Below are 15,745 nucleotides of genomic sequence, written 5' to 3'. Positions count from 1 at the left end.
AAAAAAAAAAAAAAAAAAGGACCCTCCCATCCTGTCTCAGCATTGGTTCAGGATTTGCGAACATTTCTCCCAGAATGGCTTCAGTGAGAACTAGGCTCCCAGATTCCATCATCTGTCCTGCCTCAAACAGGCGCTCAATATAGAGTTAGTCATAAATGGCTAACTCTTTCGTCAACTCTTTCGTGATTTCCATGAGCGAGGGGAACTGCCTAGATTCAAACACTGGTATTCCTTTACAAAGTATGTGACTCAGAAGCAATTGCCTCTTTTTTTTAAAGATTAAATCATAATTTATGGGCTAGGCGAGGTGACATATGTCCTTAATCCCAGCACGTGGGAGGCAGAGGCATCTGGATTGAGGTCAACCTAGTAGTCTACCTAGTAAGCTCCAGGACAACCGGAGCTACATAATAAAGAGACCCTAACTATAAATAAATAAGACTAAAAAAGTATTGTGCTTGAGTGAGTTTATGTGCACCGCATGAGTGAAGTGCCTACAAGCCCAAAAAAGGGTATCAGGTCCCCTGCAACTAGAGTTCCAGATATTTTGTGGATCATGTGGATGCTGGGAACCAAACTCTGGTTCTCTGCAAGAGAAGTAAGCGCTACTAACCATTGAGTCATCTCTCCAGCCCCCAAGTTGCCTTCTTCTTTCTGTCTCACTTCTCTATTTATAAGATACATATCACTGTAGTGACTTTGTGAGGTTCTAAAGAGGTGGCTCTAAGGCCTGGTGGTGGCACATGCCTTTAATCCCAGCACTTGGGAGGCAGAGGCAGGTGGATTTCTGACTTTGAGGCCAGCCTGGTCTACAGGGTGAGTTCCAAGACAGCCAGGCCTATACAGAGAAACCCTGACTTGAAAAAACAAAAAGAAAAAAAAAAAAGTGGCTCTAGAACTCTGGCATGCACTTGAAGGCTTGCTGAAATCCAGATCTAGGGTTCAGGGTTCAGGACACTTGGCAGGGTCCCAGAATGCCCATTTCAAGAACATTCTCTGTGGTTTTGGTTTTGGTTTTTTGGTTTTTTGAGACAGGGTTTCTCTGTGTAGCCCTGGCTGTCCTGGAACTCACTCTGTAGACCAAGCTGGCCTTGAACTCAGAAATCTGCCTGCTTTTGACTCTGAAGTGCTGGGATTAAAGGCATGTACCACCACTGACTGGCTATAAATAAATCTTTTTTTCTCTCTCTCTTTTTTTGTTTTTTTGAGACAGGGTGTCTCTGTATAGCCCTGGCTGTCCTGAAACTCACTCTGTAGACCAGGCTGGCCTCGAACTCAGAAATATGCCTGCCTCTGCCTCCAAAGTGCTGGGAATAAATAAATCTTTAACACACACACACACACACATACTAGGCAGGGACTTTAGTGACCCCATTGTATAACCGACTTATTCTATTCTCAAGGCTTTGTGCATTTGGTCATCGGGTCCTGTACTGGTTGATGCACCAGGACCTATGCCTTTGACTCTGATTCAATTATCATGATGGTCCTAGGGGTGAGGTCTTTGAAGCAAGAAGCTCAGGTCAGGATGTCTCTAACAATGTGGAGGATACAGAGGGGTCTTGGAGTCTATGATGATGGATAGGATAATCAGACCCAAAACAGACTCTTCCAGATATAAGCTCTGAGAGCCAGGTAGTTACACATATTGGATGCCTACTGTGTACTGGCACACAGAGAGGCAAGCTGTTACTTAAGATTTCATGCCAGGCTGGGCGGTGGTGGCACACACCTTTAATCTCAGCACTTTTTTTTTCCTTCTTTTTTTAAGATTTATTTATTTATTATTTGCAAGTACACCATAGCTCTCTTAAGACACTTCAAGAGAGGGAGTCAGATTTCATTACAGATAGTTGAGAGCCACAATGTGGTTGCTGAGATTTGAACTCCGGTCCTTCGGAAGAGCAGTCAGTGCTCTTAACTGCTGAGCCATCTCTCCAGGCAGGTAGATTTCTGAGTTTGAGACCAGCCTGGTCTACAGAGTGCATTCCATGACATCCAGGGCTTCATAGAGAAACTCTGTCTCAATAGACCAAAACCAAACAAGAGGCGGGGGTTGGGGGTGGGGAGGATTGTGCCAGTGTTAAAATGTGAGCTAGATTGTCTGATCTTTGGTGTTTGGTCTCCCTTCCCAGCTCCCTGGCCGCTCCCTCAGAAGCTAATGTGTCTACTTAGAGAAGTAGGAAGCAGAAGCAGGCTGCGGTGATGAGTTTGGGAAGGAGCCTTACTTCCATGTAGGCATGGCACCCCATGAATGTCAGATTCCTCCCACGTGGGTCCCCCACTTGCAGATTCTATGCTGGATGCTGAGAAGAAGTTATCTTTAAAGTGTGGGTCCCCAAACTGGGCTTGGTGGCACAACCTGTCATCCTAACAAGTGGAGACAGGAGGATCAGGAGTTCAAAGACATCCTGATACATAGAGAAATTGGAGCCCAGCCTGGGCTAGAGACCCTGTCTAAAGAAAAAGCTACTAGACACGTGTGTCTCTGAGTGGTTCCTTCTGTTCCCCTAGAGCAAGCCCTCCTGTGTCCCTTGGCATCTCCCCTCTGGGTAGAGGCATTTTCCTGGCCACACTGCGGCCTCTGAGGGAGCCTAGAGAGCTGAGAGCTGCCTTCCGCTACTGGGCTATCACCGGCTATCCCCTCCTCCCTGTGGCTATGGACTAAACAGAAGTTCTGTGGTCCGGCTTGGTAAATCAGAGTCCGCACTTCTGTCTTCAGCCCGTTCTCAGACTCCTCCCCACTCTGTGGGTCCTGCACTGGATGCCTGCTGGGCTGAGGCTGGAGCCTGTGCATCCTCCCACCCCCAGTTTTTCCTTTTCCTTTTTTTTTTTCTTTTAAGATTTATTTATTTTATTTATATGAGTACACTGTAGTTGTCTTCACACACACCAGAAAAGGGCATTGGATCCCATTACAGATGGTTTTGAGTCACCATGTTGTTGCTGGGAATTGAACTCAGGACCTCTGAAAGAGCAGTCAGTGCTCTTACCCGATGAGCCATCTCTCCAGACTCCCTTTTTTTTTTTTTTTTTTTTTTTTTTTTTTTTTTTTTTTTTGATTTTTCGAGACAGGGTTTCTCTGTATAGCCCTAGCCAGGAACTGGAACTCACTCTGTAGACCAGGCTGGCCTCGAACTCAGAAATCTGCCTGTCTCTGCCTCCCAAGTGCTGGGATTAAAGGCGTGCACCATCACAGCCCAGCTCAGTCTGCCTTTTTTTTTGTTTTTTTTTGTTTTGCAACAGAGTCTCCCTACATATCCCTGGCTGTCCTAGAACTCACTATGTAGACCAGGCTGGCCTCGAACTCACAGAGCCCAGTCTGCTGAGTGAGGGATTAAAAGAGTGCACCATCAAACTGGCAACCTGTGCAATTCTTATTTTTATTATTGTCTTATTTGTAATTTATTTTATGTATGTAGGTGCTTTGCCTGAGGTTGGAAGAAAGCGTTTGATCATCTGAAACTGGAGCTACAAACGTTCGTAGATGGCTGTGAGCTGCCATGTGGGTGCTGGGAACTTCAGTCAGCTCCTCTGGAAGGGCACTAAGTGCTCTTACCCACTGAGCCATCTCCCAGCCCCACCCCTGTGGTGAGCCCTACAACCTCTCTGTGAGGTCATCCCTTCCTTGTTCAAGGTCAGTGCTTTGCTCCTCTGGGGAGAATCCTGGGGGGTGGATTGTGAAGACAGGAAGACAGTCTGAGGGCCATTTTCTTTGGGGCCAGCAGAGGGCGTCTCCTCCACAGCTACCCTTGGGAGCCTCAGAAAAGCAGGGTGATGGGGTGTGTTTCATGGGAGCCCAAGGCTTGTGCATTCCATTGTCTTTGGTCTTCTCCCATGGGTACTCCCCTTTCCTGGACCCACCAACATGAAAAGTCTTCATGGGGAAACTGAGGCGGGGGGGGGGGGCAATGCAGGAGACCCTACCAGGAGGGTGCTGGTTGTCCTAGAAAATGAGATCTGCTCTCAGAGGCACCAGCTTCCCAGCCTCAAGGTATTATTATGCGCCAGATTTGAGAATTGGAGAGAACCTAGTAAGGTTTATGGTCGAAGCCTTCCGGGACCTTGGCTCAGTTCCTGCAGCTGTTTCCTGGGAAGCAGGGACACTAGTGCAGATGAACAATGACCCATGGGTCTTGTTGAGCCACAGTTAATTGTGCTGGATGAGACAGGACTCAGCTAAGAAAGGCATCCCAGGGCGGCAGAACCCGAGCTAAGATCCGGAAGACTCGTCCTTCTGGAAATCAGGAGTAAGCACGTGGTGGTCGGCCAGTCCATCTCCACCGGCCCTGTGAGCACCCGCCCTCTGGAAAGCTTGCTTCCACGCCTTCCCATCAGCCTTCCCGCCCCACTCCTCACCCCATGTCTCTGAAGGGGTCCACTCAGAATCCCCAACCACATTACAGGGCTATGACCTCATCCTGGATCCCCTTCGGTTGGGAGGGGCCTGTCCAGTGCCACACAGTTGGCGGTTTCTAGCCTAGTCCTCTAGCTGCCCTTTGATTCCAGGAGAGTAAGCCTGCTTCCTCTGTGCTCAGCTGCTGGGGAGCCATTTTGTCACTCAGAGACCATTTCCTCCCTTCTCGTTTGCAGGCATAAAAAGTTAGTAGTGTAACGAAGACCAGAAGCTACCCAAATACCATTGGCCATGATGTACCCAGAGCAGAACTTGGAGTCCTCCACCAAAATCACATTTAACTCCATGACAACCCTCATGTTAACTGAGTATTATCCCTCATGCATAAAACGATAAACTAAGGCTCAGAGAGACCAGCTACCAAGCACAAGGCCACACAACAGCTTGTAGCCCCTTACCTAGTTCAAGATTCCTGTCCTATATGAGGTCATGCTGTGTTGCCCCAGCCAGCCCTAAGTGGTCCTCTTGCCTCGGTCTCCCAAGTAGTTAATGGTATAGGAGTCCACAGCTAGCCCAAGCTGCCTTCACCATATAGCCTAGGCTATCCAGACTGCTCTCGAACACACGCCGATGTGCCTGTCTTAGCCTCCTAAATTTCAAGTATGTGTCACCATACCCAGTGGTTTCTGGCCTCTTTGAAGACAAATGAGGTCCTGCTGTTCATCTGTCTACTTCCCATTGTTCTGTCCCTGTCGCAGTGGGACACTGGTTCACACTCTGTGGTCACTAAGGCCTCTATATGCTGGGCTCTCTTTGGGCTGGAGACCATAAGAAGAGAGGTCTCTGGGAGCAAGAACACATGGAGGAGTGAATGGAAGTGAAGATGGACCAGGTTGGGCGGGGTCCCTCACATGGACACAAACACTCTCTCACACAAAGGACTGGGTTACAGGGAGCAGAGGCAGCTGCCTTTATTGAAGGCTATCGGGCTGGCTGGCTTCATTCAAAGGCCACGCACTTAATCTTGAAGTCACCATCCGCTGCCATGTAGTTGATGGCGTCCATGTTGAGGCGGTTGGGGAACTTGAACTCATGCCCGTCTGGCAGCTTGATGGTCAGGTCAGCCTGGTCAAAGGTGATGCACACCTGATGGATGGAGAAGGGCAGTGAGCTGGGCCCTGGACCAGCTCAGAGCCCTGGGGACAGCCCTGTATAGGCTAGGTCCATTATGTTCAGAGAGGGATGCCACTCAAGGGTGATCCCACAGCCAGGAACGGCCAGCCTCTGTCTCTATGTTGTCCAGCCCACCCAGGACCCTGCCCAGCTCCCACCCTACCCACCTCCGTGACACTCCCAGGCTGGAAGGGGAAGGCAGGCTCCCTTTGTTCAGTTCCCCAGGTCCCATCTTCCTTGCTGTTACACACAATGGTGTTGGCGTCTCCATGGGCATTGAAGCGAGGGTTGAAGTGTAAGCACAGGTTGTTGCTGTCTTTCCCCAGGTTCAGCACAAAGCTAAGGAGTAACAGGGGGGCTTTAAGCCATGTTGGATGGCTCTAGACCCGCGCTCACTGAGAAAATGCAACATCAGCAGCTGGCTATTGACGTACCATGTTGAAACTCAGTCAACAGGAAGGCCAGAAACCTGGATTCTACTTCTGGCCTCACCATGTGAATTGAGCTAGACCCTGAAGAGTCTCTCTGAGCCACAGTCTCTTTCCTGTCTGTATAGTGGGGAGCTGCCCTAAAGGGAGCTCTCACCCAGACATCGATAGTTGTCAACCCCTTTGGTCAAGAGGGGAGACTCTCCAGATGGTGTCTTATCTGTCTTGTGTATCTGAGTCCCCCGTGCCGAGCACAGAGCAGGACACCCCATAGATGTTCCCTGACTGTGGAGAAGAGCAAATGATAATAGCACAGTTTGTTGCACGGAGCCTGGTAGCGGTGTTCACCATGGAGGTATGGTAAGAAGAGGGAAACGGGCTCAGGAGCTTAACTAACATCAGACGAGAGCAGCAGCTGCGCCTTGATGGACCCGACCCCTGGCTCTCTCCACTCCACCACTTTACCGCTGAGCCTTGATGGACCCGACCCCTGGCTCCCTCCACTCCACCACTTTCCCTCTGCGCCTTGATGGAACTGACCCCTGGCTCTCTCCACTCCACCACTTTCCCGCTGCATCTTGATGGACCCGACCCCTGGCTCTCTCCACTCCACCACTTTCCCTCTGGCTTTAGTATTTCCCAGGCTTTTAGGAGTGTGGAATATCGAGGTGCACACTTTTAATCCCAGCTCTGGGGAGCCGGAGGCATGTGGATCTCCCTGGAGGCCAGCCTGGTTAACATTGCTAGCCACGACTATATAAGGAGACCCTGTCTTCCGAGAAGAAAAGAAAAAAAAAATCGAGGCCTCGTGAGTATGGATGACTGGTTCAAACTCACATGGCTGCTGAAAAAAACAGGCGGTGGGGCGGTATGAATGAGGGGAAGCTCTGGAAAAATAAAAAAGATTGAGCCCCTGCAGGCCCCGCCCCTGCTCCCCCAAAGCAGGCAGTAGGCACGTGGGTGACCACTCCCTCATCGCCTCTCTCCCGCTCCCTCCCGCCAACCACCACCCCCCCCCCGCCCGCGGAAGGGGATGGGGGCAAGCCAGAGTAGTTGTTGAGGCAGCTGCTGCTTTAGTTTAAGGGACAGCAACGAGAGGAGAGGCCCTTCAAGGCTGGATGCCCAGTGTAGGGGAATGCCAGGACAGGGAATCAGGAGTGGGTGGGTTGGTGAGCAAGGGGAGGGGGGAGGGAGTAGTGGGGTTTTGGGAGTGGAAATGAGGAAAGGGGATAACATTTGAAATGTAAATAAAGAAAAAATCTAATATTAAAAAATAAAAATAATAATAAAAAAAGATTTGTGAAGCACACTGGCTGTGACACTTGGTAGAGTTGGCCCCACCCCTCACCTGCTGCAGCACTGGAGAAAGGGGGGCCTGCACCTCTCCTGGGCAGTACAGTAAGCTGACTGTGGTGGTGTAGGGGTGGGTGAGCTGGCCCCAGGGGAACGAGGGCAGGAGAGCTGGCCCTGCCCCTTGCTGGCTTTGGCACTGAGTGAGGTTGCTGGGAAGCAGAGAGCTAGTTAGCTGAACTCAGCTATCACTCAGGCCCAGATCCAGGGCTTTGAGTTGACACACCCCAACACCTACCCTATCTATGAGCTTTTGGAGTGCATGAAAGGGCTTCCATATCCAAAGCTGCAGGATCTCTGTGGACAGAGTAATAGCAGATTATCTGAGAGGAGTCCTGGTGAGGATCCAATATGGATAGAGAAGCAGAAGCCAGAGCCCCACAAACCAGACCAAGGACTTATTGCAATGAACATTTGCAAGTAAAAGATATTTGGGGAAGCCGGGCAGAGGTAGTGCACGCCTTTAATACCGGCACTTGGGAGGCAGAGGCAGGTGGATCTCTGAGTTCGAGGCCAGCTTGGTCTACAGAGTGAGTTCCAGGACAGTCAGGGCTACATAGAAAAACCCTGTCTCGAAAAACCAAAAAAAAAGAAAAAAAAAAAAAAAAAAAAAAAAAGAAAAGAAAAAAAGAAAAAAAAAGATACTTGAGGAAAAGGGAGTGTATACTGCAGAGACACACTACAGCTTCCATGTTGAGATTTTGCTTGTTTTCTTTTCTTTTGAGGGAGAGGTTGCAAGGGTGGAGGGTGGCTATGAAGAAACAGGGAGGTGAGTAGGATTGGGAGTATAATGAGAAATTCGCAAAGAAGCAATAAAAAGTTTGAGAGAGAGAGAGAGAGAGAGAGAGAGAGAGAGAGAGAGAGAGAGAGAGAGAGAGAGAGAAACTACTCTAGCCCGGAGAAAGGAGGCTGGAGAGAGGGGGAGACCACGGCTTGTCGACTAGACCCAGCTAGACCCAGCGAGGAAGTGACTCATCCAGAAAACGCAGCATCTGCAGCTGCCCATTAACCCTCTGCGGGCTGGGGAGAAGCGGTACTGGCCGGCCACGCCCATCACAACCTAGGTCTGCGAACCCCGCCCCCTGCCACCTCTATTCCTTTCTCCAATCTCACCTCTTGGCGTCGGGGGACACCTCTCCCCGAACTTTGAGACATTCCCCAGGTTTGAGATTCAGGTTGCTGGCGACCAGACCCTGTGTACAGAAGAGCACCCAGCTGTGTTTAGGTTGGAGTTAGGAGGACATGGCCTGAGCTACCTGGGATGTGGGGATGAGGTCATTCCCACCCTAGGGTAGCTTGACCAGCCAGCCCCAGGGGAAGCTTGAGGTGGAATGGGGTGGTCAGGATAGGGTGTAAGTTCTAGTCTTGATTGTCCCTGAAGTTGGGGAAAGTCCCAATTCCCAGCAGAGTGTTAATGTGAAACTTGTGGAGGTCCTACAGAACAGACTCTAGAAGATTCACCCATTATCAACCAGCTTGGGGATCTGGACTTAGGATAGAGGGGGAGATGGAGTGTGTGTGAGCTCCTAAATCCTCATTTAGCTGACAGACAGGATTAGGCGACCACTAGCTCAAGGCCCTGCTTCTCTGAGAGAGAAAAAGCAGCCTGGACCTCCCGGATTGGCTTCAAGGCTCTCTGCCCAGAGGCACACCAACGGGAGAGGGAGCGGGAGAGGAGAGGGGCGCGGTCTGGCTCTGCGGGACTGGGCAGCCCTAGAGTGGCAATGTGGACTTAGCAAGCTAGAGAGCCCAGCACTTATCTGGGGATTGCTAGGCACCTGCCTGGGTGAGTGCCCAGCAGTTAATTTGGGTAAGGGGTTTCTTTGACATCTGAACCCTATTCCTGAAGGCTTGCCTGCCTGCGTGTGCAAACGCATGCAGTTTCCTCCGCCCAGAATCAACCAGCCTTCACTGACCAGCCTGCAGCCAATCTCGGGCTCAGGAGGTTTTTTTTTTTTAACTTTTCTGGAGCAGAGGGTGACCAACTGAGCCCTGGCCCTGTGACTGGGGACAGCTGCAGGGGGGGAGGGGTCAGGAGACTCTAGAGTGGAGGAGAGGGAACAGTGAATGGCTGTGGCCAAAATGTCCCCCTGCCTCCCCCTTCCCGGGTGGCCACACCCTTCCCACTCCCACTTCTCAGAAAACTGCAAAGCGGCAGGGTATTGGACCTTGCAAGACATAGGTATGCTGCCAGAACTCAGAGAAATCCAGGACATTCTTAAGCCAGAGAGGCTTAAGGGTTTCAGGGGGGGCTATGACAGCCACCCCCATTTTACAGATGTAGCAACTGAGGACCAGAGAAAACACCTGTCCAAAGCTGCACAGCTGGAACCAGAAGCAACTCCCCAATTGTCTACTCTCCTATGTTCATTTGTTTCTGCTCAGTCCCCTAGACCTTGGAACAGAGGGTCCCGCACTCACACAGGCCATGACTGAAGCGAAGAGATTCCTGCGACCTGCTCCACCAGCTGTCAGAAGACTCCACCCGAGAGACGGGCCCCAGGCCCGCTCCGACCTTTTTAACTGGACCAGACCCAGTGAGTCCCGCCCCTCCCCGGGAGTTCAGCCAATTGCATGTCAGGACAGGGATGGGGGCCGCCAGAAGTGGAGTCAATGGATTATAAAGTCAATTTTGGAGCAGAGTTGACCAGTCAGAGAGGAGAGCCCCCCCCTCCTAGTCCCTCCCTCAGGGTCCAGGCACCGCCTCTTATTCTTCTCCATCCCTCTTCCCACTAAAAAAAGATTTGTGCTGTGGCAGAGATTGGGGGAGCCAGTGGAAAATAGTTTAAGGATGAGTTAAGCTCAAGAGTTGGCGGGAAGGGGCCTGGGGCCAGCAGGGAGAAAGCCCCTAGGACCAGCGCAGCTGGTGGGGGAGGGGGATGTGCGTATAGACAGACGCCTGCAGAGAATTAGAGCGAGGATCTTTAAGAGGCTGCCGCCTGGCAGGCCAGGGTGTGGCTAGCTCTCGCTGTGACTCCCGCTGTGGGCTTCTGCGAGAGGGCTGAGGAGGACCACAAAGCACAGGCCCCACCCGGGTTTTCCCCGGAAGCAGAGGACTGTGGCTACAGCTCAGTGTCGCTCACTAGGGCTAAAGAAAGCCTGGGCTGGGCGCCAGGCCTGAGGCTGGTGTCCTTGGCTCATACCTTGGGCTTCATCCCACTGCAGGGCCTGCAGAGAGTTCTGAGTGCCCTGGCTGTGACACCCCTGGGGCCTGAGAGGCAGGTCTCCAGGCAGCCCAGGGTGTGCCAGCTCTGTCCCTTTGGTCTCATTCCCACGTGTCCCTTCTCATCCATTTAGGAGACACTTTCCCTGAGCACCTACTATGTGTCAAGCCCCGTGCTGGCCTCAGAGGGCTCGGAGATGAGTCCCTCCCAGTCCCTGCTCTCAGAATTCATGGTTTGGATAGAATTTGACTATGAGCTGGGCACGGCAGAGACCGGCATATGAAGCAGGGGCTTGGAAGGACCCAGCATTCCAACAGGGCAAATGCTTGGAGATGAGAAGCCCGTGCCTGGGGAACGAGCTGCTTACTGTGTAGGGCAAAACTGGGAGTTAAGGATCATGAAGGACCTGTGGGCAAAAGGTTTCAGTGTTCTTTTACCAGAGGGTCCTGGGGAGCTGCAGATAGTCATGGGGTGACATGAGACTTAGGGAGGTTCACTGAGCAGAGCAGAGGGTTTGTGATAAAACAGGCACTTCAAAGCTGCTCTTGCCAAAAAGCCTGGACTCCTTCCGTGCCCTAGAAGGTTATTGAAAGGGTGAGCCTGCCCTCTCTGCCTTTGTCTTGTATCTGTCTCCTTTCCTTTGGCTCAGACTCCGCTTGACTCAGCCTTCCAGACCTGACCATCACCTTTCCAAGCCAAAGGCACAAAGATAAGTCACTGTCTCAAACCTGCGGAGCAAAGCCTTGCAGGACAACCCTCCCCCTCCCCCACACGAGGACAAGTGTTCCTGAGGTGACTCTGCGGGAGCAGGAACGACCCTCTCCAGAGGAGAACCCACATGTCCCCTTAAGCAATTCGACTTCTTTAAGCCATCTTACAGGGCCAGTCTACTTGGGTATGCATACCTCTTGCTATCTGTGCCGATTCTTCCAATATTTAAACTTGAAATACATGGTGGCTCATGCCTGTAACTCCAGTACTTGGGAAGCTAAGGCAGAGAGGATTAAGGCCACCATCTGCTACATGAGACCCTGGCTCAAAAAAAAAAAGAGCAGCTACACAGGTAGTGGTGGTACTCAGCTCTGATCCCAGCATTCAGGATGTAGACACAGGCAGATCTCTGTGAGTTCAAGGGCAGCCTGGTTTACAGACTGAAGTTCCAGGATAGTCAGGACTACACAGAGAAACCCTGTCTCGAAAACCAAACCAAACCAAACAAACAAAAATTAACAGCGAAAACAGCAACAACTGCCTCTCCAAAAGCCAACATACATCAGTACCTCAAAACAACTTGGGGTTACTGAGACTGTGGCCACATCAAATAAATCCTTCTGTGTGTTTTACCTGTTGTCCCCTTAGCCTCTTTTTAAACAAGAGTCTTTTTTGGTTTTGGTTTTGGTTTTTGAGACAGGGTTTCTCTGTATAGCCTGGCTGTCCTGGAACTCATTCTGTAGACCAGGCTGGCCTCGAACTCAGAAATCTGCCTGCCTCTGCTTCCCAAGTGATTAAAGGGGTGCACCACCACTGCCCGGCTAGACAAGAGTCTTAGAGTACAGCCTGGCCTCAAACTTGTTGTGCTAAGGATGATCTTAAACCTCTGATCCTCCTGTTCCGGCCTCTCAAGTTCTGGGATTTCAGGCCTGAGACAACTCTGTCTTGTTGGGGATTGAACCAGACCCTCACGGGTGCTAAGTGAGCATTCTACCAAGTAGTTATCTCTTTAATTGGTGTAGAGACCAAGCTCTATTGGTTGGCTGCCAGAGCCCCCTCTCCTATCCTAAAACCTCTGGTTAGTTACAGGGGTATTCAGCTCCCACTGGGGAATCAGTGCCCAGGGCAACAGGGAGTCCATGTTGCCGTTCTCCTTCTGAAGCTGCCATCTTGGAGTCGTGAAGAGAAGGGATCATGAGTCACATCTGGAGGCCAGGCCAGCAATTAATTCTCCTTGCCCTACCCAGCCTCTCCCTCCCAGGCTCATCTCTAGCTCCTTCCTCCAGATGTGGAAAGCCCACCCAGGATGGGAGGAGAGCCTGTAGGGTACAGGGAAGAGGCCATCAGATCTGGAGTGAGGCTGGGCTACCCCATGGTCCCCAGCCCCGCCCTCAAGTAACCACCAGGGAAACCAACCACAGCAGCTTCAGTCTTTCCTTTGAGGTCTCCTCAGACTTCAGTTACTGGGCGGGACTGTCAGGGGGGGCCCTGGTTAGTCCCTCTACAATTCCAACTGTGTGTACCCTTCTCTCCCATCAGGAACAGAACAAACACATCAGGCAGAGTTCCAGGTAGAGGACCAGAGGTGAGGCAGGTAATCACCAGGCAAACCCAAGAGCTGGGAGCTCGGGGCTTTAGGAGCTGTCCCTGTCAGGTCATGACCTGAATAGAAAGAAGACCTGCACCAGGAAGTGTCTGAGGTGGGGACACTTCTCTGGAGGTACGGTTTATGCAGGCTAACCATGGAGGAGCATGGTATGAGGATCAGTCTCCTGACCAGGGCCTGGAGATTCTGGGTTTGCCTGCAGCTCTGCTTATTCACTTTCTCCACTTGCAACTGTATGTGTGAAGTCTTGCTTGCTTTCCTTCCTGAGGGTAACCAAGGGCAGGACTCAGGCCTATGGCTCTTCACAGGTGACCTTTACCTTGAGACAGTCTCACTCTGTAGCCCAGGCTGGCCTGGAATTTGAAGCAGTCCTGCCTGGGATAGCAGGTGTGAGTTTACCATACCTAGCACAGCTCGGGTTTTATGGTCTCCTTGTCGCCTCTTTCAAGGTTACCTTCCTTGGTGTCAGGTAGACAGACCCTCTCCGGATCCTCTCCCACCTGAGCTGTGGTATGGATTGGCCAGATGCCGATAGCCCCTGTAACAGGCACTATGGGTTTTAAAGGCAGGGTGGACAGAGATAAAGTCCCTTCCGTGCCCCACACCCCAAAGTGCTCAGGGTCTCCTGGTGGTGGCACCTACTTATCTGTCAGGCCCAGTGCCCGGCGCCTTGCTTTCAAAGCCTATCTCATTTGAGCATATCATCTCTCCTTAGTCTCTGCCCACCTGGTGAACTTCTGCCCAGGGAACAGCAGCTGTGGCCAGATCCCAGAGGCAGGAGGGGGAAGAGAGACAAGCATGGATTTGGGGGTTGGGGGCTGTGGCTCTGGGCTTTGGTTATTGTGAATAATGTCCACATTCTAGAAGGTAGCAGCATGTCGACCATTCCAGGGTGAGTTGAGGATCGCAGGTATCGAGGTAGAATGGCTTTTGTCCTTCCTTGATTCCTAAGGCCAAAGGTGGGCCCTGAGGATTCTCCCTCAGGCTCCTGCAGTAGCCAGCAGAGTCCTGTGGAATTCTGTTTGGAAGCCCAGCCCTTGGATCTGGGCTTAGCTTCTCCATACAGGTCCCAGCCAGCAAGGTCCTTCCTGGCCCTCCAGTTCCTACCCCTCCCTAACAGTCTGTACAGCTTGCAGCCAGCACTGGCAGTGAGCCATGGAGCTCAAGGGTACCATCCACAGCACCCACTAAGCTGGCTCCAACACAGAGTCCTTGAAGTCAGAGCAGGGGAGGGACCCCAGAGATGCCATGGCTGATCGGCTCCCCCACATCTTATGATGCACTTTAAGGATGTGGAAACCAGAGAGGGAGGGTACTTGGCTGTGCTCTCACAGGGAGCTGGGGCTGAGGAGAACAACATGGACCAGGACTTTGCAAGCTGTTTTATGAAGAGTAGAAGGGCAGCTTTTGACCTCCTCCGCTGCAACTCCTTGCTGCCCGACCCCCCCCCCCTGCCCCTTGCCCTGCCCCAGTCCCACTTCTCCAGGCAGCCACCTTTCTCATTAGTTGTTTTCTACTTGGAGTCTGTCCTCTTCTGATCCCAGGCCCCAACCTCCTTGGTTCAGGCCTAAGCCTTTTCATATGCATTAGTGTTAGTTTGAAATTATTGCATTAGTTACATCTCCAATGGCTCTGACAAAACACCTGGCTAAGCAGCCTCAAGGGAGGAAGGCTTTATTTGAGCTCACGGTTTTGCTGTCGAGATTTCTTGTATCAGGAGAGGCATGGCAGCAGGGGCAAGAGCAGTGGTTACATTGTGTCTGCATTCAGGAAGAGAGGGAGGAAAATGGCATTCACCTCACTTTCTCCTCTTTTCCCTCAGGGGACAGTGCTACCCACATTCAGGACAGGACTTGCACCATCAGTTAGATTTCTCTGAAACATCCTCACAAGTGTCCCCAGAGGTGTGTCTCCAAGGTGCTTTTTAATTTTTTTTTTTTAAAGATCTTTTATTTATTATATGTAAGTACACTGTAGCTGTCTTCGGATGCACCAGAAGAGGGCATCAGATCTCATTACGGGTGGTTGTGAGCCAACACGTGGTTGCTGGGATTTGAACTCTGGACCTTCGGAAGAGCAGTCAGTGCTCTTAACCCACTGAGCTATCTCGCCAGCCCTAATTTTTTTTTTAAAGATTTATTTATTTTATGTATATGAGTATACTGTAGCTGTCTTCAGACATACCAGAAAAGAGCATCGGATCCCATTACAGATGGTTGTGAGCTACCATGTGGTTGCTAGGAATTGAACTCAGAACCCCTGGAAGAGCAGAGTAACTCTTAACCTCTGAGCCATCTCTCCAGCCCCCTCCGAGGTGCTTTTAAGTCCTCATGAAGATGGACCACCACAATCCACAAGACACTCAAGTACTTCACATTAATTCACAACTCTAGCCCCAAAGTCTCAAGTTTATCTCTTTAAATTTGATGGATTTAGCCGGGCAGTGGAGGCATATGCCTTTAATCCCAACACTTGGGAGGCAGAGGCAGGCAGATTTCTGAGTTCAAGGCCAGCCTAGTCTACAGAGTGAGTTCCAGGACAGCCATGGCTACACAGAGAAACCCTGTCTTGAAAAACCAAAAAACAAACAAACAAAAAAACAAACCTCAAAAATTGATGGATTTAATTTTATGAATTTAGTCCATCTCTAAAAGTTCAGACAGTTTGTTTGTTTGTTTAATGTATATGCATACACTGTCACTGTCTTCGGGCACACCAGAAGAGGGCATCAGATCCCATTACAGATGGTTGTGAGCCACCTGTGGTTGCTGGGAATTGAACTCAGGACCTCTGGAGTGCTCTTAATCACTAAGCCATCTCTCCAGCCCCAAGTTCAAACTGTTCTAACAATATTTTTCAAGTCCAGAATCCAAAATCTCTCCTGAGACTCAAGGTAGTCTTAGCCAAAACTCTTTTGTTGTTGTTATTTGTTTGTTTGTTTTTTTTTTTTTTTTTT

The 15,745-nt window shown here is 50.9% G+C and overlaps 1 protein-coding gene and 2 long non-coding RNA genes across 3 annotated transcripts in view; 2 read left to right on the top strand and 1 right to left on the bottom strand.

Annotated features, from left to right (window-relative positions):
* The window catches only part of LOC116075704, a 5,527-nt gene extending 619 nt beyond the window's left edge, over positions 1 to 4,908 (top strand). Inside the window, exons 2-3 of the long non-coding RNA XR_004112688.1 lie at positions 3,423 to 3,637; positions 4,594 to 4,908. This is a non-coding gene — a long non-coding RNA (uncharacterized LOC116075704). The remainder of the gene's footprint in view (positions 1 to 3,422; positions 3,638 to 4,593) is intronic.
* A 391-nt stretch (positions 4,909 to 5,299) lies between these two features.
* Lgals1 (galectin 1) lies at positions 5,300 to 9,857 on the bottom strand. Its single transcript, XM_031348933.1, has 4 exons — positions 9,730 to 9,857; positions 8,422 to 8,501; positions 5,698 to 5,869; positions 5,300 to 5,503 (listed from the first exon to the last, which is right to left on the bottom strand). Exons 1-4 carry the CDS (start codon positions 9,736 to 9,738, stop codon positions 5,357 to 5,359), a joined length of 408 nt encoding a protein of 135 aa, XP_031204793.1. The 5' UTR covers positions 9,739 to 9,857; the 3' UTR covers positions 5,300 to 5,356.
* LOC116075694 lies at positions 9,385 to 11,346 on the top strand. Its single transcript, XR_004112686.1, has 3 exons — positions 9,385 to 9,490; positions 9,694 to 9,845; positions 11,122 to 11,346. It is a non-coding gene; the product is annotated as an uncharacterized LOC116075694 (long non-coding RNA).
* The last annotated feature ends 4,399 nt before the right edge of the window (positions 11,347 to 15,745 follow it).

Source organism: Mastomys coucha, unplaced genomic scaffold (genome assembly GCF_008632895.1).
Source record: "Mastomys coucha isolate ucsf_1 unplaced genomic scaffold, UCSF_Mcou_1 pScaffold11, whole genome shotgun sequence".
Classification (NCBI taxonomy): Eukaryota; Metazoa; Chordata; class Mammalia; order Rodentia; family Muridae; genus Mastomys; species Mastomys coucha.
The sequence above is the reverse complement of the archived record's forward strand: the minus strand, read 5'-3'. Positions and strand labels throughout refer to the sequence as shown.

Coding starts and splice junctions, on each gene's coding strand:
- Lgals1 (XM_031348933.1), bottom strand. Junction 5,870..8,421: donor GTGTCCCCCGACGCCAAGAG/GTGAGATTGGAG, acceptor GTTACTCCTTAG/CTTTGTGCTGAACCTGGGGA. Junction 5,504..5,697: donor AGCCTGGGAGTGTCACGGAG/GTGGGTAGGGTG, acceptor TCCATCCATCAG/GTGTGCATCACCTTTGACCA.